General features: G+C 35.9%; 15 protein-coding genes across 15 annotated transcripts; 6 read left to right on the forward strand and 9 right to left on the reverse strand.

The window, feature by feature from the left end:
* Window positions 1–71: 71 nt before the first annotated feature.
* PBN1 (Pbn1p) lies at window positions 72–1,328 on the reverse strand (the record flags this gene model as incomplete). The annotated part of the gene is made up of 1 exon (XM_003956755.1): window positions 72–1,328. The coding sequence occupies one exon, from the start codon at window positions 1,326–1,328 to the stop codon at window positions 72–74; it is 1,257 nt and encodes a 418-aa protein (XP_003956804.1).
* Window positions 1,329–1,799: 471 nt separating this feature from the next.
* Window positions 1,800–3,320, forward strand: LRE1 (Lre1p; the record flags this gene model as incomplete). The annotated part of the gene is made up of 1 exon (XM_003956756.1): window positions 1,800–3,320. The coding sequence occupies one exon, from the start codon at window positions 1,800–1,802 to the stop codon at window positions 3,318–3,320; it is 1,521 nt and encodes a 506-aa protein (XP_003956805.1).
* Window positions 3,321–3,425: 105 nt separating this feature from the next.
* Window positions 3,426–4,286, reverse strand: APA1 (bifunctional AP-4-A phosphorylase/ADP sulfurylase; the record flags this gene model as incomplete). Its single annotated transcript, XM_003956757.1, has 1 exon — window positions 3,426–4,286. One exon carries the CDS (start codon window positions 4,284–4,286, stop codon window positions 3,426–3,428), a length of 861 nt encoding a protein of 286 aa, XP_003956806.1.
* Window positions 4,287–5,403: 1,117 nt separating this feature from the next.
* KAFR0D00255 (uncharacterized protein) lies at window positions 5,404–5,733 on the forward strand (the record flags this gene model as incomplete). Its single annotated transcript, XM_003956758.1, has 1 exon — window positions 5,404–5,733. One exon carries the CDS (start codon window positions 5,404–5,406, stop codon window positions 5,731–5,733), a length of 330 nt encoding a protein of 109 aa, XP_003956807.1.
* Window positions 5,734–6,422: 689 nt separating this feature from the next.
* Window positions 6,423–7,766, forward strand: SPS22 (Sps22p; the record flags this gene model as incomplete). Its single annotated transcript, XM_003956759.1, has 1 exon — window positions 6,423–7,766. One exon carries the CDS (start codon window positions 6,423–6,425, stop codon window positions 7,764–7,766), a length of 1,344 nt encoding a protein of 447 aa, XP_003956808.1.
* Window positions 7,767–7,845: 79 nt separating this feature from the next.
* POF1 (nicotinamide-nucleotide adenylyltransferase) lies at window positions 7,846–8,658 on the reverse strand (the record flags this gene model as incomplete). Its single annotated transcript, XM_003956760.1, has 1 exon — window positions 7,846–8,658. The coding sequence occupies one exon, from the start codon at window positions 8,656–8,658 to the stop codon at window positions 7,846–7,848; it is 813 nt and encodes a 270-aa protein (XP_003956809.1).
* A 105-nt stretch (window positions 8,659–8,763) lies between these two features.
* EMC1 (Emc1p) lies at window positions 8,764–11,082 on the reverse strand (the record flags this gene model as incomplete). The annotated part of the gene is made up of 1 exon (XM_003956761.1): window positions 8,764–11,082. One exon carries the CDS (start codon window positions 11,080–11,082, stop codon window positions 8,764–8,766), a length of 2,319 nt encoding a protein of 772 aa, XP_003956810.1.
* A 145-nt stretch (window positions 11,083–11,227) lies between these two features.
* MGR1 (Mgr1p) lies at window positions 11,228–12,454 on the reverse strand (the record flags this gene model as incomplete). Its single annotated transcript, XM_003956762.1, has 1 exon — window positions 11,228–12,454. The coding sequence occupies one exon, from the start codon at window positions 12,452–12,454 to the stop codon at window positions 11,228–11,230; it is 1,227 nt and encodes a 408-aa protein (XP_003956811.1).
* A 253-nt stretch (window positions 12,455–12,707) lies between these two features.
* On the reverse strand, window positions 12,708–14,336 carry PDI1 (protein disulfide isomerase PDI1; the record flags this gene model as incomplete). Its single annotated transcript, XM_003956763.1, has 1 exon — window positions 12,708–14,336. One exon carries the CDS (start codon window positions 14,334–14,336, stop codon window positions 12,708–12,710), a length of 1,629 nt encoding a protein of 542 aa, XP_003956812.1.
* Window positions 14,337–15,810: 1,474 nt separating this feature from the next.
* On the forward strand, window positions 15,811–17,295 carry GLK1 (glucokinase; the record flags this gene model as incomplete). The annotated part of the gene is made up of 1 exon (XM_003956764.1): window positions 15,811–17,295. One exon carries the CDS (start codon window positions 15,811–15,813, stop codon window positions 17,293–17,295), a length of 1,485 nt encoding a protein of 494 aa, XP_003956813.1.
* A 309-nt stretch (window positions 17,296–17,604) lies between these two features.
* Window positions 17,605–20,058, forward strand: GID7 (glucose-induced degradation complex subunit GID7; the record flags this gene model as incomplete). The annotated part of the gene is made up of 1 exon (XM_003956765.1): window positions 17,605–20,058. The coding sequence occupies one exon, from the start codon at window positions 17,605–17,607 to the stop codon at window positions 20,056–20,058; it is 2,454 nt and encodes an 817-aa protein (XP_003956814.1).
* A 99-nt stretch (window positions 20,059–20,157) lies between these two features.
* Window positions 20,158–21,651, reverse strand: ATG22 (Atg22p; the record flags this gene model as incomplete). The annotated part of the gene is made up of 1 exon (XM_003956766.1): window positions 20,158–21,651. One exon carries the CDS (start codon window positions 21,649–21,651, stop codon window positions 20,158–20,160), a length of 1,494 nt encoding a protein of 497 aa, XP_003956815.1.
* A 445-nt stretch (window positions 21,652–22,096) lies between these two features.
* Window positions 22,097–23,374, reverse strand: SRO9 (Sro9p; the record flags this gene model as incomplete). The annotated part of the gene is made up of 1 exon (XM_003956767.1): window positions 22,097–23,374. One exon carries the CDS (start codon window positions 23,372–23,374, stop codon window positions 22,097–22,099), a length of 1,278 nt encoding a protein of 425 aa, XP_003956816.1.
* A 579-nt stretch (window positions 23,375–23,953) lies between these two features.
* Window positions 23,954–25,543, forward strand: GFD2 (Gfd2p; the record flags this gene model as incomplete). The annotated part of the gene is made up of 1 exon (XM_003956768.1): window positions 23,954–25,543. One exon carries the CDS (start codon window positions 23,954–23,956, stop codon window positions 25,541–25,543), a length of 1,590 nt encoding a protein of 529 aa, XP_003956817.1.
* Window positions 25,544–25,590: 47 nt separating this feature from the next.
* On the reverse strand, window positions 25,591–25,920 carry GRX1 (dithiol glutaredoxin GRX1; the record flags this gene model as incomplete). Its single annotated transcript, XM_003956769.1, has 1 exon — window positions 25,591–25,920. The coding sequence occupies one exon, from the start codon at window positions 25,918–25,920 to the stop codon at window positions 25,591–25,593; it is 330 nt and encodes a 109-aa protein (XP_003956818.1).
* Window positions 25,921–25,938: the final 18 nt, after the last annotated feature.

Genomic DNA, 25,938 nt, shown 5'->3' on the forward strand with positions numbered 1-25,938 from the left:
TATACTAGAAATAAAAAACTGAACAGGATGTAGGTTTCAATCATTTTACCAGGAATTATAAAAAATGTGTATCATGTATGTTTTGTCGTTTTCAAAAATAATTTGAAGGACAGATACAATAGCGAAAGTAAAAGACATATCGCGGTAGTGTATTGAATCTTATTGTAATTTTCCATAGTCGCCTTTGGTATTGGAACGACTAGATTCTCTTCGCTAAGTGTGTGTAAAACAGTGTTAGAGGTGAAATATGACTCTAGACCAAAATTTTTTGTGTAAAATGGGTTCTCCATAACGTCTTCTGAGTCTGTGTCACAGCCTTTAAATATGCGCAGAGATAATGGGATTATTCCGTAAGACGTATTCTCAGAAGGTTGGAGATACCTTGAATGCAAGGTGATTTCATTCGTTTCGCCAGGTACTAAGTTGAAAAGTACTTCTGAACCCCATGTACTGTCTTTAACTTTATAATCTGGTAATTCTAAGCCAGTTTCACCGAACAGTAGTACTGGATCAGATTGAAACATATCTACGAATAGTTGAGTTGGAAGCTGGGAAAACATGAAATATTCACAATTTTCAGCCGAGGACAGTTCCGTCAAATCAATCAGGACCTTTGGATGTAGACCAGTTGGGACTTCTAGGGTAACATTTACTTTCCCTTCTAAATGAATGTCATGAAAGTAGGCAGGTTTATAAAACAGTGTAGTTTTGATGCATTTGTCTAGCTCGTTGTCAGCATCATCTTTCCATAGACACCTTAGCCCAGATAAGTTGATATCTTCTTCATCTACGGAGTCTATATAGAAGATACCAGCTTCCATTTTATCATACAAGTCATTCTTCGTAATAGCTAAAGTTTTATTTTCATAGAGTTTAGAATATTCCACAATTTCGATGGTATCATTTGTGGTTTTTATGTCATAAGTACAGCTTTCCCATTTCCATTCCATGAAAGTTAAATCTACATCTGAAGGCAGATAATCTGTTATTTGTGATTCCATTTTATCCAAATGCAAAACCTTGTATACTGGAGTCTTGACAAATATTCCCTTAGCACTAGCATCAACATCATTATATACATTGAGACCGTGATTTAGAATAGGCTCAATGACACTCTGGGAGCAATCAGAGAGTGGATTGTTACCTCTCCATGTTATTCTTGAAGAACTCTGATCGTCATGGCCTCCTGTTCTAGGGATAATCCATCTCTCTTGTACTGTGACTCCCTTCTCTGAGCCTTTCAACAGCAGATGTGTACTGTTTTGATCCACATTTTCATTCAACTCCCCAACTGAATCATACAAAACAGTCAATCTATTCCTCACCATTGTCTAAACGAGTGGCTTCCAAAGTTTCCGATGCTGCTTTAATCTGCACGTCATTTCTAAAAATATTCACTTCTTACGTGTTTGATTATGATCGGCGTTCGAGAAATTTTCATCAATTGTAAAATGAAAATCCATGAAAAAAACATCAGAAGAAGTAAGCAACAACGCTGCTCAGACACAATATCTTTATTGACACTATTGGCTTCTCTAGGGCAGCTTGTTTAGCAACAGTGGTCCTCAAGTCATATTTTCCACGAATCAAGGTAGTCACAACTAATATTATCGAGGATTGATTTGCTATTTTCTAGAATCTTTTATTATCTATACACGCTCATTACTTCCATCATTTGAAGTCACTGTCCCAGTTTCATAACATCAAGAAGAATAAAATACTAGAGGCAATATTTTTTCCTACCGTCCATTCGTGCATTAACCTCGTCTTTATATTCCACCTCATAAACCATCCCCCCCATGGCAGAGACTCAACACCTACAATTACCCGATGTGTCCCCGACGGTTGCTAGCTTTGCTACTCCTTCTAAGAGGGGACATCGTCACAAAAGATCATTGGCGATATCTGGAGATTTTGAATTTTTGAAACAGGCCCCATCGTCTGTACCGCCTCTGCCTACCTATGCTACATCGCCCAACACCTATCTAAAACCTGCTGTATTGGATCCATCCATGGTGAAGACCCCGCAACATCCTGGCAACCCCATTGGTACTACTCCAAGTCCTAGATTTTTTATTAGTGAGGAACCCAGATTTTCATCTCCAATTCAAGGCGTTCCTGACGCCATTATTAATTTGGATGACGCATTGAAAACAAGGCCCAGATCGTTTAAGACACACAGAAGATCGGAGTCAGCACCAGCGGACCTAGAAATTACCCTAGACTTTCCTGCACAGATCAAAAGTAAATCTAATAAACCAAGTTTTACAATTGACGAAGAAGAAGATGTAAGTGATAATGAGGAACGACCAAGTGTCAAGCTGGCGGATGGATTATTATCGCCACTTCGGCCCTCTACTCCACTCTTTCCTGATTCCAAAATGGAACCAGGGAGTAAAAATACATCACCTCTGAAGGACCATGAAGGAACCAACAATAACGAAAAATTCAATTCATTGAAAATCATGAAGCAGAAGCAAAGGTATCGTTACTACACTAAGCAGCTGCCAGTATATGGCATCGACGCAGTTAGTGATAATACTGGTGTACAATCTCAACGGCTTAAAAATCAAGCTTCAACTTTATCACTGACATCTTCGATTTCAATAACACCGGCATCAAATTCATATACCCCATCTAGACATCTTGTTACGCCCATGACTCCAGATTCATTTGTTGATCAACAAAAGCAACCAGAGTCAATAACCGGTACGTTAAGTAAAGACAGAAGCGCATCAAATCGTAGTATAAAATTCCAAGAAGCTATATCGAAGAGGACTTTGAGCCCTCAACGCAAAAATTTTCAACGACTCAGTAATACTAATATTAATACTGTAAGGCGGAATAGTAGTACTGGTGTCTATTCTAAATTCAATTTCAAAAGTAAAGAGTATGACATGCCATATAATGATGTTGAAACGGAGTCAAAATTAACATTAGTAAGTAAGAGTGATGAAGCTTCAATATCCACAGATCTCAATCTAGTGGAGAATGAAGTATGCGGCAAGAAAAATGAGTTATCCAAGGAATTACTATTAGGTGAGCCCGGTGATACTGTAGACTTATCCAGTTTCAGCATGGCCAAACTCAATTCTGCCAAGCCAAGTAAGACTAATTTGAAGCCTTCTATATCCAATGATAAAAACAATGTGAAATTGCAGAAGAAGGATGATCTAGATGATATCGCTGGCGGTAAAGATAAAGCATCGGAGGTCAAGGCTGATAGTGCACCAACTTTCGGGATCAAAAGTAAGAGTAAGAAAAAGAGGAAGTCAAGGTTAAGCATTTTTATAAACTTATTTACAAAGGACAAGAAATGATCAAGAACATGATATATCTTGAGGATAGGACTGAAAAATAAAACTAATATGAACCATAATCAATTAAAAAGACATGAAATTTTTTTGTATTATTATATATAAAGATTATTTTGATGGATTTGGAAATCCACACTCTAATAGTAATTTATCAAGTAAGTCAGGATTTGAAGTCAGATCATCGTACATGTGCTTGAATTTTACTAGGACTAACCCTGCATAAGCGATTGAATTAAAACCTATATCAATAGACTTTGCTTTAATTGATGAACGTGGGATAAGACACATCCAATTTTTAGTCATTATGAAGTTGTAAGATAGAGGAGTACTGCTATGGTAATTCTGAGTCATAGTAAGTAAGGAGGAATAACACTCGTGAAGAGTATTAGCATGCGGATTCCCTGACAAGGGTAAAGTAAAGTGAGCAAATGAAACGTTCGAATCACTTATTGCACCCTTGGGTAATTTGTCTTGGAACGGTGTGAAGTCTTCAGGTAATTGAATTAGCTGTAAATGCTTATGTTTTTGAGAAGATCCTGAACTTGGACCGGAATTATATATTACCATGTACTTATGAGTCTCATTCATTAGAGTGATAAGATTGTATGCAGTAAGTAAATCAGAGGGTGTTAGTTTTGACGTTTGATCTTTAAAGCTGTTAGTCGTTAATAAACAGTGATTTTCCATTATAGGAAATTTATTTAAAACGAGCTTAAACTCATTAGTTCCATCTAAGTCTTTCAAGATTGTCAATTCAGGTTCATCTCTAGCGAGTGGATCGTCGTCCTTTGGTGTATCACCAAACTCGGGTTTCACTGCGAAATTTGGTTTTAAGATTATCCAATAGTTCATATTTGTTTTCGAATCATAACATATTGACGATGGAGTTTCAGTGTATATCAAATCTCGAGAAGAAATGGCTGCATGAAATTTGTCATGAGCCAATTGAGATACATTAGTTGGAATCATGGCAAACTGTATTTCTTTCTGTACTTTTGAGTCTCCTTTCCTTCAATGTTCTTTCCAAGAAATTAGAACACGCGTGCCTTGAAATTATATAATCTGGATGCGTCTAACTTTTATGATCTTCAATAATTTTCAAAGATGACACATTTTCTGGAGCGCGTAATCGTGTTAAAAAACCAACCCTTCTCCTTGATGTAATAGGAAATCAATTAAACAAAAAAGGAAATGAGCAGAAGCAAAAAAAAATTATAATGCAATACCAAAGCGTGGTAAACTAGGATTAGTTGATTCAAAAAACCATGTGAGTCGTAGTTGGAACCTCTGAAAACGGTAGCGTAGATTATCTACAATCCCTTACTTACTCCTCAAGAAAAGAGGCATCCCTCAGACGGAGGAGAGTAAACCGCTTGTGTCAATATCCCTATCTTCCCGACCCTCCGATGCATTCAAATTGTGGAGTTAACACCCCCACCTAATGATTGACGGCAATTGGCAGCCCTCGCGGTCGCAATAGCAACGATAGTTAAACAAAAATCACGCCAATAATATAGCGAGTTATTTATAAATTTCTCGGACTATCAGTTTATGAAAGGAGGAAGGGACTGTGCGGCAAATGACATCAACGCTATCCGAGAGGCAAAAATAAGCTATTCTCTGGATGCTTCTTTGCCGTTCTAGATCTTATGCCAGGGAGTTTATGCTCCAGATTGGGAAATGTAATAGCGTTCATCATACTAATAAAAGACCGAACTGGGTAATTGGCTCCCAGATAGCCTAGACAATGAAGTGGTAGTAGTAGTAGGCTCAGTATTAAATTGAATAAGGTCTATACCCTTGTAGATTTAAAGAGGGATGAGATGGCACATAATCCCGCTCGAGGGGAAAAAAGATGTGTATTCCTGCAACTAAATTTAGTGATGACAGGGTTAAATTGGTCCGAAAACTTAATGACATCAGTTGTTTATTAGTAATCCTTTTTTAATTTCCGTTTATATGGTTCCATTTCATATATAAACAACCCAAAGTTGGTCTCAGTTGAAAATCTTTACCATCTTTGTATTTTTAACGCTTACATATCAAGAACTTACTTCTCTAAATAAGTTAAAAAGTACTAGAAACCATGCAAGCTAAAACTATTTTCGCCGCTATTGCTTTAACCTTCTTTTCTGTTCAAGCACAGAACGTCAGTAACACAACTGCAACATCTTCTGCTATAGTATCTATTCCAGAATCGTCTGAAGTTAGTACAGTTGGTGTACCAGCAGTAACTTCAGGGAACGCAACAACAATAAGCACATCCCCACAGGTAACAGCTACTATTCCTAGTGGAAATGGCAGTACAAATGGTACTTTCACTACCAAGGTGTCTACTGGCGGTGCCGTAGCAAGGACCATGGGTGCTGGTGTTTTCGGTGCTGCTATTGCCGCTGGTTTAGCCTTAGTGTTATAAGGTGATTTATTTATTTAAAAGTCTGTGACCTTTCAAGAGCATTCAAAAATACTGTTTTTTAAATATTGTTCTATTACTTTCCCCCATTGTGTTCTTTACCAGTAATATTTCTTTTTTTGTTATATTGGTTAATTTGCTAATATAGGTTCGACTATGATTAGTTGATCGTTGATTATATATTTTAATATAATATTTCTAATTTTTTTTAATAATGAATTTTTTATATTCTTCATATCTCTACTATTCAGGGTATCATACATTCTGGAATTTTGTTACTACGTTACCAAGTAAAAGCCACATATGCTCTGCGCAAGGGATGTTAAGATAAACAGCGACATCCCTCAGAAATACTTTTCTGTATATTAAAAGGTTGCGTGTTACATCAATTGAGCTAATGTCGGATGTTTCCTGACCCGTGCAACGAACTTAGAGCATTGCCTTATTTGGAGCGTTTTCCCAGTAAGTGTGGCATCATCACTTTATTTTCTTTTTCAGTGTCAAAAATTCCTTTTTGACGGGTAACAAGCTAGCTCGACGCTAATAATAGCCAATTTCAATCAAAGACTGTCGTTGCGTCACAAAATTGGTACCGGCATTGATATAAATACGATTGTATAAAAGCCATATAGCTAGTCTAGTGGTATTTTTCATTACTATATACAAAAGGTGAGCAAAGACAGTCTTAAATAATGAAACTTTTACATATTTTATTCATATTAGGAACTACTTCAGCAAGCTTTTTTAGCTTCAATAAACAGAACAAAAACGACGTAGTGCCACAGCATCCTTTACCACATACAGTCAAGATAGAGCGTAACAACAGTTCTTTCAGCGTTTTGGGGAAACGTGAAGCAAAGAAATTTAATGAGTTCTGTTTTAAAGACAACCACATCATCGATTCGTCAAATGATATATATCAATTAAACTTGCATTGTTCCAAAAAGATTATTGGTAATGTGGTGGTCTCGGCACAATTTTCTGAAAATGTTATAGATTTGCAAGACATTGAAAGAATTAACGGTGACTTGATTATTGAGAATAACGTTCATATTACAAGAATCAATGCAAATTCATTGAAATTTGTCACAGGTAACGTTCTGTTTAATAGTCTAACTTCATTAATTACTATCGACCTACCCATTATTGAGGACTGCAATTCGATTGATTGGAAAGTTTTACCAATCTTAAATAATGCAAACTTCAACAATAAAGTCATGGTACATCAAAATATTATTATCTCAGACACGTCAATCTCTAATATTGAAGGTTTTGATAAGATTAAGGAAATTTCAATCTTCAATATCAATAATAACAGATTTTTAGAGACAGTTAAGACCAATCTTAAATTTGTCACCACTCAATTCAGTGTTCACGCAAATGCAAAGGATATAGAATTAGACATGCCCATGTTACAAGAAGTTCAAAACGCCACCATTAGAGACACATCATATGTTTCCTTACCAAATCTAGAGGTAGTGCACACATCTTTAGAATTTATAGAGAATGATTTCTCTACACTTGAAGTTCCAAGTCTGAAATTTGTTGGAGGTACTTTAAGTATAATGGAAAATAAAAATTTGAAGGACTTAAATTTCAATAACATTACTGAAATAGAAGGCGGATTAATGATCTCACATAATAAGAAGTTGAATGTCATTGATTCGTTCCAGAACTTGAAGATGATAGGTGGAGCCATTCATTTTGAAGGGGAATTTAATGACGCAAAATTCAATAACTTGAAACTTGTGAAAGGAAGTGTCTTCATCAAATCAAACTCGAACGAATTGGACTGCAATAAATGGATAGTCCCATTGAATGGTCGTTCCATTATTAGAGGAGGAAAAGTAAAATGTATCTCTCTGAAGAAGCAATCTTTGATTAGTGTAGATGAAGACGGTAACGTTGTCGAGAATATAGAAGGTGGCAATGATTTAGACGGTCACAAGAAGACAAATGATACTGCATCTTTAACCTTACCATTGTCATTAATAATATCGATTGCAATAGTCATAGTTAATGCGCTTATATTATAATAAAAATAAATAAACGAATTACATAACAAGATATCGTTCTTATTCGTTATCTGATAAGTAGACTTAAAATAATCGTCCATCACAAAAAGATTGATTTACCATTAGTGTCACTTTCGTTTACTAGATACTGTAATATTGGTTCGGGAACTTCATTTAACAGATTCCTCTTACCATCACTAAACTGTTTTCTAACGATCGAAGAAGAAATGTAGGAATATTTGTTATCATTCAGCACACTATGAATTTTGGACCCCCAATTTCTTGGGATTGCGGGCTCGTATCTTCCTTCAGTTATATCACTTGAATAATTGATCTGTTTTTTAATATCATTATTATCATCATCTCTAGTTAGGCAGAAAAATTCAGCATGTTGCATAAACTCTTGCAGAGCTACAGATAAAGGTGTGGGCACATAGTATTTTGCATCCATTATTCTTATTATTGTGTCAAAGCCGACTAAATATGCAATTCTGCAATTCTTGAATGCAGTGAAGAATAGTTCCTTCACATCTTTGTCTTTGTCAACAAACTTTCCATGTGAAGTTATCCCAACAGAAACGTTAACGTCTTCTAAGGTTTTTCTAATGAAATTAGCCAGTATGCACATCATATCCATTCGTTCGGGAAACATGGCAGGCTTAGGGGCTTTATCAGCATTTTTTATGGCCAATAGTAACAATACGTGGAATCTTGTGTCTTGTGGGAGAATGTCTCTGTAATAATCGACCGCCTTGTTTATAAGTGTGTAATGGCCCCAGTGGGCGGGATTAAAAGATGAGTCAAGTACTAGTAGAACTTCATTTTCGGTGTTATTAATATTTATAGGACCATCGATAATTTGGAATGTCTTTGAATTCTTAACAAAGTATTGAAGGATATGCTTATTTGACATCACTGCTTTTCTATCAAAAATCCTGTCCAAACACTTTTCGAGAGTTCTCGCTAATTTCTGAAAAATAATTTACTATATACGTTATATCTGTTATTTACGAAAAACTTATTCTCTAACCAGCCAGATGCTCTTCAGTTTCTTGCTTGCGACACTAGGGCGTAAGAAATAACATATTATCACCATCGCTATGATTGTGCCTATAAGCTTACCTTTTTCGAAACTAGGACTCATAAAATCGAATGGTCCGGATGGCGTAATTCTGGTGCAAAATATATCATGACCGATCTGACAAACTATAGAAGTAGACTCTAGGTTTGTTGGGACAGATATCATTTTTGATTTGGTATTCGTTATTAAATCTCTATAATGTGTAATGACAAAATGGTCATTAATTCGTACGGTTGGAATATATTGGCTGGCCATAAATTCCTTCTTGTCGTCAGCAGTCATTTCACTTTCATTCTTACGTCTGGCGTTCAATACAACCTTCGGAATATATGTAATTTGTCCGTTTTGTAGTTCAACAATAAGAGATCTGGTCGTGATATCGTACTTAGTGTTGGAAAGTATCATATGCTTAATAACTTCTGGGAAAATATAAGACTTTGTGAGTATTTCGGGCTTGTTAAATATCCCATTGATAGGATTATAAGAAGCAGACGCGTCCGACTTCCTTTCATTTGGTTCTAATGACTCATATAACTCAACAACAGTTAATTTTTGTTCAGGAACTGGCTTAACACTGAAATAAGAATAAATGAACCAATGCTCTCCAAATAATATGTTTATTGGTAAATCAAAATCCACCCCATCCTTTTCGTGCTTATGTTTTTGGGTATAAAGTAGTTCACCAGTAATGGTATCAATCAAATTTACGACCATGTCCCCAGTATCCTCATTTATCACTACATAACTTGCCAAATTTGGATAGAAATATTTGTAAAGCACCTCTCTGCTACCTAAGATTGTACCTAGACTTCCGACTTGAGGTTCTGAGTTTCGTGCAGCAAATGCCACAATACGTTCATTGCTTTTTAACGTAATTTTCCAAGTCTTTTGGGGAGTTATTTTAGACGCTTCGCCAAGTTCGTTATTTTTGCCAATCGTATGACCAGAAATTGCCTTTTCATCATGATCAGTGATATAAATATCAGCGTTAGGTAACTTCTGTTCAACGGAACCGAACGAAACAATCTCTTTTTCTGAGCCATCTGCAAATTCTAGATAAAAATAGTCGGAATCATCCAATCTATGGGCTGCTGCAATTTCCCTCCTTGTAATAAGAGACCCTTTGCTGTTCAAAGTTGGAGACAATAATTCACTAGTACTTTCGTAAATTTCGAAATCACCCATTTTAGAAATTATAAGCAGTTTATTAGTTTTTCCAATTAACTCAACAGACAAGATATCTTGTAAATTTGAATCAATGGACCACGCTGTTTGCCCTCTATTATCCAAGTCAATTGCGTTTATCTTTGAATTTCGTGTCGCAACAATGAGTAATTTGCTTAAACCAAAATTCAGATTCTGGGTTCTTGCTAATTCTATTTTTTCTGAATCATCATTTTTCCTTATATTGAAAACTTCCATTAGTGCCTTTCCAGGATTGTACTTGTTTCTTCTCAATAGATCTCTTAATCTATTCCAGTCGGTTGTAACCCTAAACATGTATGCATCTAAGACATTGTCCATTGTTTCCTCAACTGACATCTCCCTCTCTATCTCATCCATAGAATGGTCCTTTATATCTATAATCACATAGTCTACTACATCAGCTAGTGATTCATCTCTTTCCCACTCCGGTTCTTGGGTATCAGAAATATTGAACTTGATTTCATAATAAGAATATCTGAGGCCCGTAAGAGCTATCGATAATTTTAAAGAGTTCACGTTATCTGTTTCCAAAAAGACTACTTCTTGAAAGCCCTCCGGTAGAGGCATTTGGAAGAGAGGAAGCTTTGTTTTGACGTCTAAAATACCTAATGTATTCCCTTCGATCTTGACATTTTCATTCTGTTGCACGCAGTTGCATGAAGAAATAAACACCTCTTCTAATCTGCTTGTGGTTACTGGAAATCCCAAGTTTAAATCAAAAGTTTCGAACTCATTCTTCTCAGTCCTCACAACAAAGGCTTCTTTATCAGAAGATCTCATTACATCTAAAATCTTGTAAGGAAGAACGAATCTAGACATAATATTTCCATCCTGTGAGTTAACGTATGATACCAGCGTCTCTTCCTCGTCATTAAAATCAGAAAATACAATTAGCTTTGAAGTATCATTGTTGGATATAATACACTTATATTTTCCTATATTTTGTAATTGCCAATCAACTTTATAAGCTTCGTCCGAGAACACAGCATTGGTGAGCACGAACTGAGAGACAAGCCCAAATACCAGTGTGGCAATTGGATGCAACAACATTAAAAAAATTGGCGTTTTTGGTTTACATTGAACGGATTGCATTATCGAAATCTCTATACTTTGTATCATTTTCTCGATACAGTTATTGGAAAAAAATGATCGGGGTAACAATTTATATAACACAGATTATATATTTAGTCAGTAATCATTCCTCATCATCTCTTGAATGACTCTGATCCTCTGTGGATTGTGCATCATTAGGGGTAATTACAGTAGGGATGAATTTGATACTTAATGAAGTGTCGAGTCCCAGGTTCATCCATGGGTCGTATAGTGACCATATCTCATTAAGGTCGATATCTTCGGAAGTTTTGACTTGTATGGGATCCAGAATGACATTTCTGGGGGGCACAAGTAAATTAGATGAGTGTTCGACTTTTTGTTTCCTTTTCTGTTCCATCATTGAAGATATAGATTTCGTGATGTCTTGTCTTAGGCCAGGCTCTTCCTCGGCATCATTGCTATTGTCTTGTTGTAAGGAGATTTCTTTTGACAAATCTGACATTATGACGTCCCTTGTTTGTTTATTTTTCTCAATGACCTTCTCTATTTCATCATTTGAATAGGAGATAATATTTAACAGCATATTTGTAGAATTATTGTCATCGTTGTTACGGATTTTTCTACTTTGTAAGAGTTCCATCATGTGTAAGTAATACTCCATTCTCCCTAAATAGTCATTAAATGACATTGGCTCCAATTCTATTGGACCATACCACTTAATTATTGGGTTACTTGCCTCATTTTGTGCCCTAACTATGGCTACGCTTTGCTTTATTTCATTTACGTTGGGATTCACGCTAACACTGTCATCACCACCGGACCTCTTCACTTTAACTTGGATCTTCGTTGGATCTATACCTTCGTTATAATATTTTATAATGTCGTTGAAGAACTTTTTATCCCTAGCACATCTTGCTTCCTCGTACCATGGATCGTATTTGAGTAAGGAGAGTCTGCAAAGCTCTAATAGAGATTGTGATAAAATTACTGTACCACTGAACAAATAAATGAATTTTTTCGTCGTATCCCACCTACTTAACTTCTGCAATGGTTTAGATTCGATTGAAATTATCTTATCAGTCTTGGAAAATCTGTTCAATGTGGGTAATCTTGATATATTAGTCTTTATCACTTGATGTGCCCTGCGTAAGCTGTTGAATCGTTTGAAACAGCCAATTCCAACCACAGTCTGTATCGTTAGCAACGTCCAGAGACCTGTCCTGTTGTCTGATGCTGGTACTAATGGTCCCCATAATTTCAAACCAAGACTTGGTCGTACGAAAAATTTCTCCATTTCACTTGCTGAACCGACATCATTATCATTGATCCCACTATTATTATTATTACCTGAAGGAGTATACACTGCCATTAAGTTATAGAGACGTTGCAGAGGGTCACAGCTATATCTAAATGAATAATTGCTCTTCTTTTTCTGTCTGTCTCTTTTTTTTGATTTTCTGTTTTATTTCCTAACATAAGCAAGCAGTAATACTTTAAACTATTTAGAAGTATCCAAATTTTTGGTAAATAAGTTAGATAGGTATGTCTTGAGAGACTACATAATTGCAAGAAGTATATAGTGTATTGTGATTTCTTGTGCTCAATCTATAATTTAAAGCAAACTACAATTCATCGTGACCAATTTCTTCTTCTTCATCATCGAACTCATCGTCTTCTTCTGCTTCCTTTTGCTTTTCAGCTAATTTAGCGGCTTCTTCTTCCTGAGCAATCTTTAAATCGTTTTGATAATCTTTGTACAATTTCATAGAATTAATCTTGTTACCAGAATTTTCTTCTAAGAAAGTTAAGAGAGATTCAATGCTTCTTGAACCTTCGTAAGTGATTGGCTTATCCTTTTGACCAGCTGGGTATAAAATGATAGTTGGGTAACCCTTGATTTGTAAGTTAGCAACATCATTTACAGTGTCGTCGATATCAGCAATAACAAAACTGTTGTTAGTCTTCTTGTTTGAAGCAACAACATCAGCTAATTCTTCATAGATTGGAGCTAATCTCTTACAGTGACCACACCATGGAGCGTAGTATTTGACTAAAACATCCTTATCGCTATCTAAGACAATTTCATCGTGAGTCTTACCGACTAATTTGTAGACGTTAGTTTCTTGAGTTTCTGGGATTGGTTCAGATTTGACAATTGGTTCAATATCACCATTTGCATAATCTTCAACGAATTTAGTAATTTCACTTTCATCTAAAGTGTAAGGTTCAGTCAATTCTGAGAATTCTTCAGGAGTTAATTGATCTAAACCATACTTCAAGTTTGAAGATATGTCATGAATGACAAATAATGGGAATAATTCCTTCATGTTTAGATTATCAGCGTGTCTACCGTATTTAGTGGAGTCTAAACCAACGAAATTGATCTTACCACGGTATTCTTTACCTAACTTGGAGAAGAGATCAGAGTAAGATTCAAATTCCTCTTCGGAAGTGTAGAAGAAATAAGCTAAAGGTAAGCCACTATCCATGTATTTCTTGAAGATATCACCATTCATACTGGCAAAATAAGGTAAAGATTCTGTAGATAACCAGCTTTCCATTTTTGTGAAGTCACCAGATAGTAAATCTGAAACTTCAGTGAAATATGATGGTTCATCGGAACCTTGTACATAGAGAGCTAATTTTGCGGCATCATCCTTAACTGATTTATCAGGGAATGATACAAAAGTGTAATCTTCAGATAAATTATCGGCGATTTTGTAGAAAGTTTCATTTAATTTAGAATTTTCAGATTCATAGGAGACTAAGACATGTTGATTAACTTCTTCTAAGAAGGCAGTTAATTCTTTTTTGTCGTTCACGGTGATAACATTTGGTTGAGATTGTTTTATCATATAATTAACGATGGCATCAGCGGATCTAGCACCAGAATAGTCACGTTTTGAGATCAATTCACCATTCTTGAATACTTTCAAAGTTGGATAACCTGGAACATTTTGTTCCATGCAAATATCTTGATCTTCAGTACAATCAATCTGGACTAATGGAATGCCCTTTTCTTGTAAGATATCAGCAGCTTTAACATATTCTGGAGCCAAATTTTTGCAATGACCACACCATGGAGCAAAAAATTCAGCTAGAACTAGCGGGTTATGTTCCATGAAATCTTTGAAATTTTCAGAAGTTAATCTAACGACTGCAGAATCAGCAGGAGCAGCGGCTTCCTGAGCCATACCGAACTGTACACATAGAGCGGCCAGAGAGAATAGAGTCTTTTTGCTGAACAACATTGTGCTTAGAACTCTTTTTTATTTGAAGTTGGGATACTAAGTTGTAAAGTTTTGAAATGAAGTATGTTTTTCGAGTACGTAGTATATATATTTTATTACAAATCTTTGAGAGATGACCAGAGCGGGAAACTTCTTTTGCCACGCTGGCATTTCGTTCAAGGTGATTTTGCACCGTATGGGTATCGGAAAAGCCACTACATTTCGTGAAGAGAAGCAACGGTCGAGCACAGAGGCTGGAGAGCATGGTGACTAGTCTTAGAATTATATTGGATGTACTCAGGATGGTGACAGCGTTGCTCTTAGCAGAATATGATATAGCCAATTATGTGTGCGGCATTACGTAATATTCACGTGATGCTATAATTGAAAAAAATAGTCATGCGTATTTCACGTGATTGGTTTTTTTTATCAGAGTAACGGTCAACTTTTTTTTGTGTTCTGCACAGCATACAAAGTTGGTGAGATCCCAATTAGCAGCATACAGCATTTGGGTAGGATCTTGGATTTACATGTTTCATATTGGTAAAATATAGCAAGATGAAGAAGTTCAACAAAGATAAGGGACCATTAATATGACGATTACATGCATCCCTCTCAGACCATTACTGAATTGAGAAATCTCGACATGAGTTTTCCCTTGTGCGCATGATTGACCACAATCGAATTTCTAAGAGAGTGTTTGATTAAAATGCGGAGGCTTGCACTCATGAGAGTTAAGGGCAATTTCTTATGATACAAAGCTGAGACTCTTGTTACATGAGTCGTGCGCTTTGCAGGAAAGTCGACACATACTTGACAGCTCCACGGAACCAGACCATAAATATGCACCAAGAGAAGTTCTTCAGTGTAAAATAGGCTACCCCGCTATTCTGTCAGGCCATTTACTCGGTTCTGCGACACATTCTCGCTTGTAGGTCCTTACCCCACAAACTGGATACGCGATCGCATTTCATCTTCTTTCGTCCCACAGCGGCGTCTTCTTCATTTTCGCAGGGGGGAGCAAATTACGCTCTCTCGGCTTCTCCCAGCCTATATCCCCTTTAGGAAAGACCGCCGCCCCTGCGTTTTGACTTTCCCCTATTATAGTCACGCCAAGAAGCAAACGAGAAGAACAGTGACGACGATACTTTCTCCTTCTCATTTATTGTTCGCTTAAGTAAATCTGCTGATTTTTTTTTTCGAATTCGTATTTTTCTCGAAACCCTTCCACTATCTCTCTCTGTCGTTTTCTGTGTCAAACTGTTGATCCCCCTGCTGTGGGGCTCTGTATTTTCCGTTCCTTTCCCCTCAGGTGAAGTTCAACAAGATTATCAACTCATTTTTTTTTTTTAATTATGCCATTAAACCATGTGCACATTCTACATATATAAGTGCCCGAAACACTCCCTCCCCCCCATAAAACTTGTTCCAATTCTATTTCTTACTCTTTTCTTCTATCTAACTTTCTTTTGATATAACCAACCTAACAAAAACAATGTCTTTTGACGACTTACACAAAGCAAGCCAACAACAATTAACTACTGCAGTAGACGAAATCTGTAAAGAATTCGAAGTCACTCCACAAAAATTGGATGAATTGACTGCTCATTTCATTGAACAAATGCAAATGGGTCTATCCAACACTGATGAATCCGCCGAAAATAAAGGTTTACCAATGATTCCATCCTTCGTCACTGGTTCTCCAAACGGTACTGAAAAGGGTATGCTTTTTGCTGCTGATCTTGGTGGTACCAATTTCAGAGTTTGTTCAGTTACTTTAAGTGGTGACCACACTTACAAAATGGAACAAATGAAATCAAAAATTCCAGATGAATTATTAGAAGATGAAAATGTTAGTAGTGAAGATTTATTCTCCTATTTAGCAAGAAGAACCGCTGCTTTCATTAAAAAGAACCATCCTGAAGTTACTGAAACTAAAGATATCGTCAAATTAGGTTTTACTTTCTCTTACCCAGTCTTACAAACTTCTCTAAATGCTGGTACTTTAATTAGATGGACTAAGGGTTTCAACATTCCAGACACCGTTGGTAAGGATGTCGTCCAGTTGTACCAAGAACAATTAGCCAAACAAGGCTTAGGTAACTTGAAGGTCGTTGCTTTAACTAACGATACCGTCGGTACCTACTTATCTCACTGTTACACCTCTCAAAACACTGATTCAATGACCACTGGTGAAATCAGCGAACCAATCATCGGTTGTATTTTCGGTACCGGTACTAACGGTTGTTACATGGAAGAATTAGATAAAGTCACTAAGTTGCCAAAGGAATTTAGAGATAAACTGGCCGCTCAAGGTAAGACTCATATGGTCATTAACACTGAATGGGGTTCCTTCGATAATGAATTGAAAGTCTTACCAACTACTAAGTACGATGTCTACATTGATCAAAAATTAAGTGCAAACCCAGGTTTCCATTTATTTGAAAAGAGAGTCTCTGGTATGTTCTTAGGTGAACTATTGAGAAATATCTTGATTGACTTACACTCCCGTGGTCTAATCTTCAACCAATACAGAACCAATGAACAGTTACCTCACCGTTTACAAACTCCTTTCGAATTAGATTCTGAAGTTTTATCTCATATCGAAATTGATGATTCTACCGGTTTAAGAGAAACTGAATTATCTTTGTTACAAACTTTAAGATTACCAACCTCTCCAACTGAACGTAAGGAAATCCAAAAGATTGTCCGTGCCATCTCTCGTAGATCCGCCTACTTAGCTGCTGTTCCAATTGCTGCTATCACTATCAAGACTGGTGTTTTAAGCAAGAGATACCATGGTGAAGTCGAAGTCGGTTGTGACGGTTCTGTCGTCGAATACTACCCAGGTTTCAGATCCATGTTGAGACACGCTTTAGCTTTATCTCCATTAGGTTCTGAAGGTGAACGTAAAGTTCATTTAAGATTGGCCAAGGATGGTTCAGGTGTCGGTGCCGCATTATGTGCTTTGGTCGCTTGATTCTGAGACTGCCCACCTGTTACGCCTTCTATTTTTTACTTTACCGTATATAAATTATATATATTTGGTATTATGATATAACGATGACTTTTCAACTTATTTCAACTTATTCACGTTTTATCTAAACTATTAAAGTTACTAATAGAATATATATAGCCGTTTATTTTTATGATTCAAGCCGGGTAAGGAAATTGATCGCAATTTCATTAAAATAATATAAGGGAGTCGGAGGGGTTTATAAAGCATTATGATAGATCTAACCTGGCACACGGTTTCTGATAAAGTCTTATTTGGTTTCAAATTTGAAATATGGCTTTTTCATACTCCCAGAAACCTGCTGGTGACACAAATATGAGATTGAAAATCGATAAGAGTTCTAGCAATAATACTAATATTATTGGTGGTGTATTCGATAAAGTTCAACTCACTAAATTGCTGATTCATTCATTAAAAGAATTAGGATATTCAAGATCTGCCATATCATTACAGGAGGAGAGTGGTGGTATACAGGTCGAATCCACTATTGTCCAGAGACTTTTCAATTTTATCAACAATGGTAGATTCCAACTAATTGATTTGAACCTTTTATTAAGCTTACCTTTGAAAGACAATCCATCTGCAATATCCTCATCAGAGGCGGAAAATAACACCCATAATTTAATGAAAATTGATAACATGTTGAGTGGACCTGTCGACTCCATTAAAGCAGAAGAGATCTTAAACGTCTTCACTATAGAGTATAACAACTTCGAGGCCTACTATAAGAACATCGGTAATGATATGATTAAATTATCAAATTTTCTGAAGATTTTAGAAATTATATTGTTAATTTGCAAAGAATTATTCATTGAACTGATTTTTACCAAAGCAATTGACACTTCTACGGCTGTACTATTTCTTCGAAACACTATAAGAAAGTTTATCGCTCTATGGGAAGAGGTCCTCTTGACATTAGATGAATATATCGATGATGAAGATACCATTTTCACACCAGAAGACTTGTTAAGAGAATTATCAAGTCTTTTAACAAATCCCTCGATATTAAATGACCCAAATTGTAATTCATGGAAAGGTTCCATTGAGAAATCAAGAGACTCCCTCATTGAAATAATTTCTACTTATATTAATCCTAATGACCTGGTCCCGAAAGGGAGATTGATTGCTTTGCTCAAACAATCGATCAAATATCAACGTTCTCACGACATTTCCGATGCTAACGCACGTAATGACTTTGATTACATGGATGTGGATGATGAAGATAATGAAGAAGAAGTAGAAGAAGGAAAAGAAACATTTGAGAGGACAGTAAATTTATTGCAAGATAACCCATCAGATTTCCAAAGAATTAGATTTAAAGATGAAAAAACTTTGGTACAAAATGCAGATGAAATTTGGTATCTTCAGTTCTCACCAGACGGGAAATATTTGGCAAGTGCTTCTGCTGATTCAATGACAGAACGAAAAATTCTAATTTATGATGTTGAAAATGATTTCCAGGTTTATAAAATTCTAGAAGATAACCCTCAAAGCGTGTTATATCTTTCGTTTTCCCCAGACAGTAAGTACTTGGTTTCCTGTCCTTTTAATGAAATGGCAAACATTTATGATATACATTCAAAAGGTGAACCAACTAGCATTAATCCAATCATTCATAATAATAAAGCCCAAGAAAATCAATCTAATAAAAATATAGTGGCAGAAATTATTCATCCTATAGATTCATTCCAGATTCCCAATAACGATTCAGGAAATGCTTCACCATCTAGTCCGGGCTCGGTAGAATCGCCTACTTTATCCATTACTAACGGTACCAGCAGTACCGAAACATCTCCCAGGATTTGGTGCTGTGATTGGTTCCGTAGTGAAGAGCATAAGGGTAAATTTATCGTTGGATCTCCAGATCGTGATGTTGTAATTTATGATATGACGACAAAATCGATTATTTTCAGCTTTGCACAAAAACTTTTTCCTAACAATAACGCTACCAGTAACAGTAATGCCGCTAATGGCACCGACACTACTACTTCAAGTAATGAAAATAGAAATATGAGCAATGACGACAGCAACCATAAATTTGACGATTATCAACATGAAAAGTTTCCACGTATCCATGATTTAAAGCTATCATATGATGATAAATTTTTGATCTTGATGACATATAATGGAACGATAGACGTTTATGATCTTTCGTCATTCCCTGATAATGACACCTTGATAAAAACAGATAATTCTGTTCTCCAGAATTTTGAGTTAGAAAGATTTTCTAGACTTGAAATCGATAAGAATATGACGTGTATTTCGTTGCCACAACTCACAAACATTTCACGTGTATCAATAGCGGGTTCGAATTTGCTAGCACCAAGTTTAAATATTGAAAATTTAGTCTTGGTGAGTTTACAAAACAATGAAATCCAGCTTTGGGACTTTAAAGAAAACTTGCTGATTCAAAAATACTACGGGCAAAGACAAGAGAAATTCATAATTAGATCTTGTTTTGGTTATAATAACAAGCTGGTGGTGAGTGGATCGGAGGATGGTAAAGTTTACGTTTGGGATAGATTGAGGGGTAACATAATTGATGTTTTATCTGGACATGTGGGCGAAAGGGTAACCGCGGCGACAGCTAATGAAAAGATAAGTGCCAATGGCAAAACTTTCGGTAGAAATTGTAATGTGGTAGCGTGGAATCCTGTTGATAAAAGCTTATTCGCTTCCGGTGGTGATGATGGTTATATTAAGATTTGGAGGGTCATTAAAGAGTAAATAAATAATGCAAATAAAATATATATATATATATTCTATAGATGAAAAAAGAGAACATAATTCCAAGCATAGTCGCAATGATCTGATGAGATATGATCGTTAAATTTTACTCAACTCTTCAGCTTCGCGTTTGCCTCTTTTTACATCCAATGAGCTGAAAATTGGTAAAGACACGACTAATAGCCCAAATAGTAAGAAAAAAGAGTATCTAATATTGTGAGTCTTGTCAGTTATTAACCCTACAAGGGACGGTCCCACTATAGATGATCCCTTGTCCGTGATTGAGAACATACTGAAGAAAGTTGATTCTTTACCCTTTGGGATGATCAAACTGAAAACTGTACGGGATACTGCAGCGAGACCACCGAGTGACAAGCCATACCATACTGCCAAAGCATACATTTCGAATTTATGTTTCAAACCGATTGATTGAAAGAAAAATCCAAGCATTCCATAGAAGGGTATAAAACTAGACCAACAGATAATGTAAACTAAAGTACGATGAGGTAGCCAGTTGAACTTTTTGGCTAAATAATTTGGTATAATAAAGGCACCTATCATGGCCATTATCATCGTAATTATGCTAATGGCGATTAAATTTACGGCAGACATGGAGAGTTCAGTCCTTGAAAATAGAATAGCTGTAGAATTTATAGTTGTTAAAGAATCACTGATTATGAACCAACCTAGCAGGAAGATCATGACATCCTTCAACAATTTTGCGTTCTTAAAAGATTCATATAGAGACCACCAACCGTATTTCAATGAAGAGATTGGAATTGAGTGTGGTATGGTTTGAGGGTTTTCGTTAATGTCTCTAAGAAGCCAGAGCATTGGTAACTGCCAAATGATCCACCAGATGCCAACAAATAGGACAGCTATCTGGATATTTTCCCTTGATTTTGATTTACCAACAAGTGCCATCGAGATCAATTGTACAATTAGAGCACTTGAATATCCTATGCTTGCACCTCTACCACTGATAATATTGGTTAGTTTTTCATTTGTATCACTGATTAAGCTTGAATTTTCATCCTCTTCTTCTCCACCATTCCCATATTTAGTCAAATCAGATATGAATATTGGTAGCAGCGAGTTTCCAACCACGTTTATAACACCATAGCATGAGTTTGCTATTATACAAAGCAATGGAAGCGTATAAATCTGATCAAATGACAATTGAGAGATATAAATGGTAGATAATGCCCCTAATATGCTGAACGTAACTAAAGTCAAGCCTTTAAATCTTATAGAATTCAAAATATCTACAATTCCTGAAACAGTTATTACCATTACTGTCTGAAACAATACACTGATCGAGAAAGTGTAGAGGGCGAAGCTGGATGTGTCCACGAAAAGTGAACCATTAAATAATGGAACCACACACTTGTCAGTGGAGTGTGTAGCTGGTGCTATAATGCACGGTTGAGAGTGATCGTTTAATTTCACACCGTTGATCCTAGCAAATTGTTCAAGCAATAATGGAATGTACGTAGAAACAGCTGAAACAATAAACGGCTCACTTGAAAAAGAGTAAAAATACCATCCTTTTATATTTTTCTTAGTGATTTGCAAAGGGTCATCTTCATTCATCTCGTAGAATAGCTGTAGATTGACCTATTTATCTCGTTGTTCTAACTGTTTTTTCCTTAAATTTTTGACTGTTTTAAGACTCCATCGGCTTGCCAGATATAAACAAAACGTCAGTAATAAATAGGTGATGATTGAAAAAAAAACTATAAGTTTGTAATTCTATATATATTTTAGTGCTATATGAGAATGATTAATATTAGTTTTATAGTTCACGATTTGTTTACTTTGAGCTTCTTTTTCTATTATACAAAAATAATGAGCTCCTCTTACTATTTTATACATTACAAATGATCAAATATTGATGAGTATGGTGTTGTCGACTGCTTCGATTGAATGTTGCATTGAGTATTGTAATAAAAGTGAGCCATCAAATAAAAAAAACAAAAAAAAGTAAGAATGCTTATGATTAAGAAAAAAAGTTTGATAGAAGGGTCTATGGTGCTATTTAATCAGTTGCTTCAGTGGCAGCAGATTCTTCGGATTGTTCTTCTTCGACTTTCTCTTGTTCGATTTCTTGTTCTTGGTCTGGGGACTGGGTTTGTTGTGGTCTTTGTGGGACTGGGATAACCTTAATCATGAATTCATCTAATGCGTCACCGTTTAAAGTGTTTTCAATGCTAATTTCAGTTTCAACAGTTTCAGGAATCCATTGTTCCCACTGTTTACTACGGATGAAATATTTATCTAATGGTGATTCAACTGGATCTTGTTCTTGTGGTTCTTGTTCTTGCTCTACTTTTTTTTCTTCTTCAGTTTCCTTGACTTCGTCTTGCTTCAATTTGGTTAAAGTACCGATGGAAACTTCGACAGTGGCGTTTTCATTGAAGACAATTTCTCTTAAAGCAGCTAAGATGACGTTAGCATCACCACCAAAGGACATGTTGACGACTCTGTAAAATTTAGCAAGTAGAGATAGTGGGACGTAACCTTCATTTGAAAGTTTAGATCTCAAGTAGTTATCGTTGGTTAAATTTTCAGGACTTAAGTAGTATTCTAATTGTCTTGCAATGTTGTTGACAGCCATCATAGCTGGTTGGAAAGGATAGAATTTGGATTGTAATTGAGCCATTTGTTGTGGTTGGAATCTATTACGGTGGTTAGAACGTGGATGGAATTCGTTTTTATTATTGTGATATCTTCTTCTTTGGAAGCCATTTTGGTTGTTATTAGTGTTGTGACCCAGGGGGGAATTTGGTCTGTTATTATTGAATCTTCTTTGAGCTTTGTTATTTTGTCTCTGTAGTTGAGTGTCAGAGGAATCATCTTGTTGTGCTTTGTTTTCATCTTCATGGCCAGATAATTCTGATCTTTCTTCAGATTTTTCAGAATCTTTGGTCGTAGAGTCACTTTGATGTTGTTTCTTGATAGGTTGTTGCTGTTTTTTTCTTCTTTGGGAATTGTTATTAGATTTATTGTTTGGTTTGTTATTTGTCTTTCTTCCGTTGTTCGAACCGTTTCTGTTGTTATTACCAGAGACAACGATGGAAGCCTTTATTGGAGCCCATTTGGTGGAGGCAGTGGTCTTGATAAAAGGAGATGGAGCTCTAACTTTCTTCTTGGAAGAGTCCAAATCCTTAATAGAGATACTAGTCACAGGAATTTCAGTGTTAACAGTTTTCCATGGTGAATTAGTTGGTAATGGAGCCGGAGTCAAAGTAATTGGTTTCTTTTCTTCCTTTTGTTCTTGGACAGCAGGTTGGGTATTCTCAGTTACTACAGACATCACAATTGGGTATATGGACTATTGGGTGATCTTATTTTACCAATCTATAATCCAGTAAAAGAAAGTCTGTATGAATTAATATCGAATAAATCAACTAATTTTTGGCCATTGCATCCTGCGATGAGCGTTTTTTTTTTTTTTTTTTCTAAATCTGAAAAATTTTGCGTTTTGCGTGGGTAAATCTGCACACCGCACTATAAACTCATAAAAAAAAATCTTGGCTCTTCGGTTTCGCGTTTACCCGGCTAGTGGTAGCAGAATCTGTTACCCTCTTAAGGGTTTTCTAGGGCTATCTTTTCGAGAAACAGGGCTAAAGTTCTTCAGCTTCAGGTTTACGCACAAATTGAGTCCGGGCACAGTTAGGGTTTACTGCAGGAATTATTTTCCGACCCAGAAGCACGTTGCTTTTTTTGTTTGTGTCAAATTCAATCTTTCCATTTCGTCTTGCGGGTTTCTACTGCTTTGTCACGTAATTGAAAATTGTCGAGTAGCAATGACGAAGCTTAATGAAAGACATCTCGAGCAGCAGTATTGCCAACAATAGTGTAAATCGCGACAGTTTATCACATAAAAGAAAGTATGACACGGAGTGCTGTTGTTGATATCCCACTGTCATCGGATTTGAAAAAGTTGTTCGATGTTCCGATTAAAGTTAAAGGCTTGTCTGACGATTTTCATAGTACGAAAGTTGCCAAGAAGCTTTATACTAGATCTTGTGAGGAGCTGACAGAGAAGCTGACAGAGAAGCTGTCTTGGGAGCCCAAACAAAGGGACTCTTCGATCTTGGGTAGTGATGCATACTATTCTGATTTACGTAATGTTCCATACGATATGAATGTTGACAAATTGAAACAGTTTAATGCATATATTTCACAACTGGAATCGCAATGGTCTCAGAGAGCTGAGTTGAGTAAGAGGGAATTGAAAAACACCGTGGGGATCAGGATTAAAGAATGGGTGGAAGAATCAAACGACTCTCTTTCAGATGACTGCATAGATATTATCTGTAACGATAAAAAGAGAAATGTGGATTCTAAATTGACTAAATTGAAAATAAGCATCGAGGCAGAAAAGACAAATTTTAAAATAGAATTGAATAACTTGAAGAAAACTCTGGAAAAGAAACTGAAAATAGATGACTACAGTGATGCCTTGCTACTAGAACAAAAATTGCAAACTATTAATACAAAATATGAAACTAATATCAAGGGTTTACAGTCGAATTATAAGCAGCTAGATAGGTACAATAAACTTATTAAAAGCATTGAGAACAGTTATTATCCAAAAGTGTTTTCACCACCTATGTCATCAAATTTTGAATATTTGAAAAATGCCTTCAGAATAATATCAATGAAGGAAGCAATATTATTTTCCATTGATATTGAGGCCTTCGAGATGCAAAACGACATTATTACGGAGATTGGCATTTCGATCTATGATCCAAGGGAGAATCTTGATTCAGTCATGCCAATTTTCAAAAATTATCACATTGTTATTAAAGAATCGCTTCATATCAGAAATAGTAAATATATCTGTGATTATAAGGATTGTTATCTACTCAATGAATCTATTGTATTAACTTTGAAAGAATCAATCAATTTCATCCAAAATTTAATTGATTTCTACATGATCCCCCAAACTCAAGAAGATCTTACATGGAAGAGATCTATCGTAGGACATAACGTTAAGCAAGATATAAACTGGTTGCTTGACTTAGGTGTAAAGTTCCCAACTGAAAAAATCAATTTTGATTTAACTGGGAACCTTATGAAAAATATCACTGTTATAGACACAGAAAAGATTCATAAATTGTTATACGGTGAAATATATTCAAATTTGGGTAAAATATTGAAATTATATGAAATACCCCATTCCTTTTTGCATAATGCAGGTAACGATGCCTTCTTTACCTTAGAATTGTTGATGGTAATTTGTGACTTTAAACAGAGGAAAATAAAGAGATTAGATGATCTGAAGTATACAGGTGATAAGATAAGGATATTAATTGAAAGAGATGACGAACCGCAAATATTACCGATGTCATATATTCTAGCGGTTGCAACTGCTCCAAATAATGATAAAGCATCAAAAAAGTTGATTCCACAGACACAATTCCATGGATTACAATACTATTCAACGGCTCAAAATGCATTTAATTCATACTTATAGAAAATAAATATACGAAATATCTATATAGAAGTCACATTTATATTCAATTATTCTAAGATACCTTCCAATAATTTCTCTAACTTACCACTTTGTTTCAGAATTTGTAAGTCATCGTTTCCACCGATATGCTTACCCTTAATGTAAATGTTTGGGACTGTTCTTTGTCCAGTGAGTTCTAAAAGAGCATCTTGAATGTCTGATCCCTCTGGCAATTGATTTACTTGCAGAACAAGAGCCTTTGAAGTTGGTACATTCAACTCTGTGAAAAGTGTGTTCAAAGCAGCTTTTGAATAAGGGCAATAGCTCTTTGATGCGACAAAGACGTCCTTTTCGTTTATAAGGTCCTTAACGTGATTGATTGTTTCCTGTGATACCATTCTCTTTATGATTCTTTG

The sequence above is a fragment of the Kazachstania africana genome, chromosome 4 (genome assembly GCF_000304475.1).
Source record: "Kazachstania africana CBS 2517 chromosome 4, complete genome".
NCBI lineage: Eukaryota > Fungi > Ascomycota > Saccharomycetes > Saccharomycetales > Saccharomycetaceae > Kazachstania > Kazachstania africana.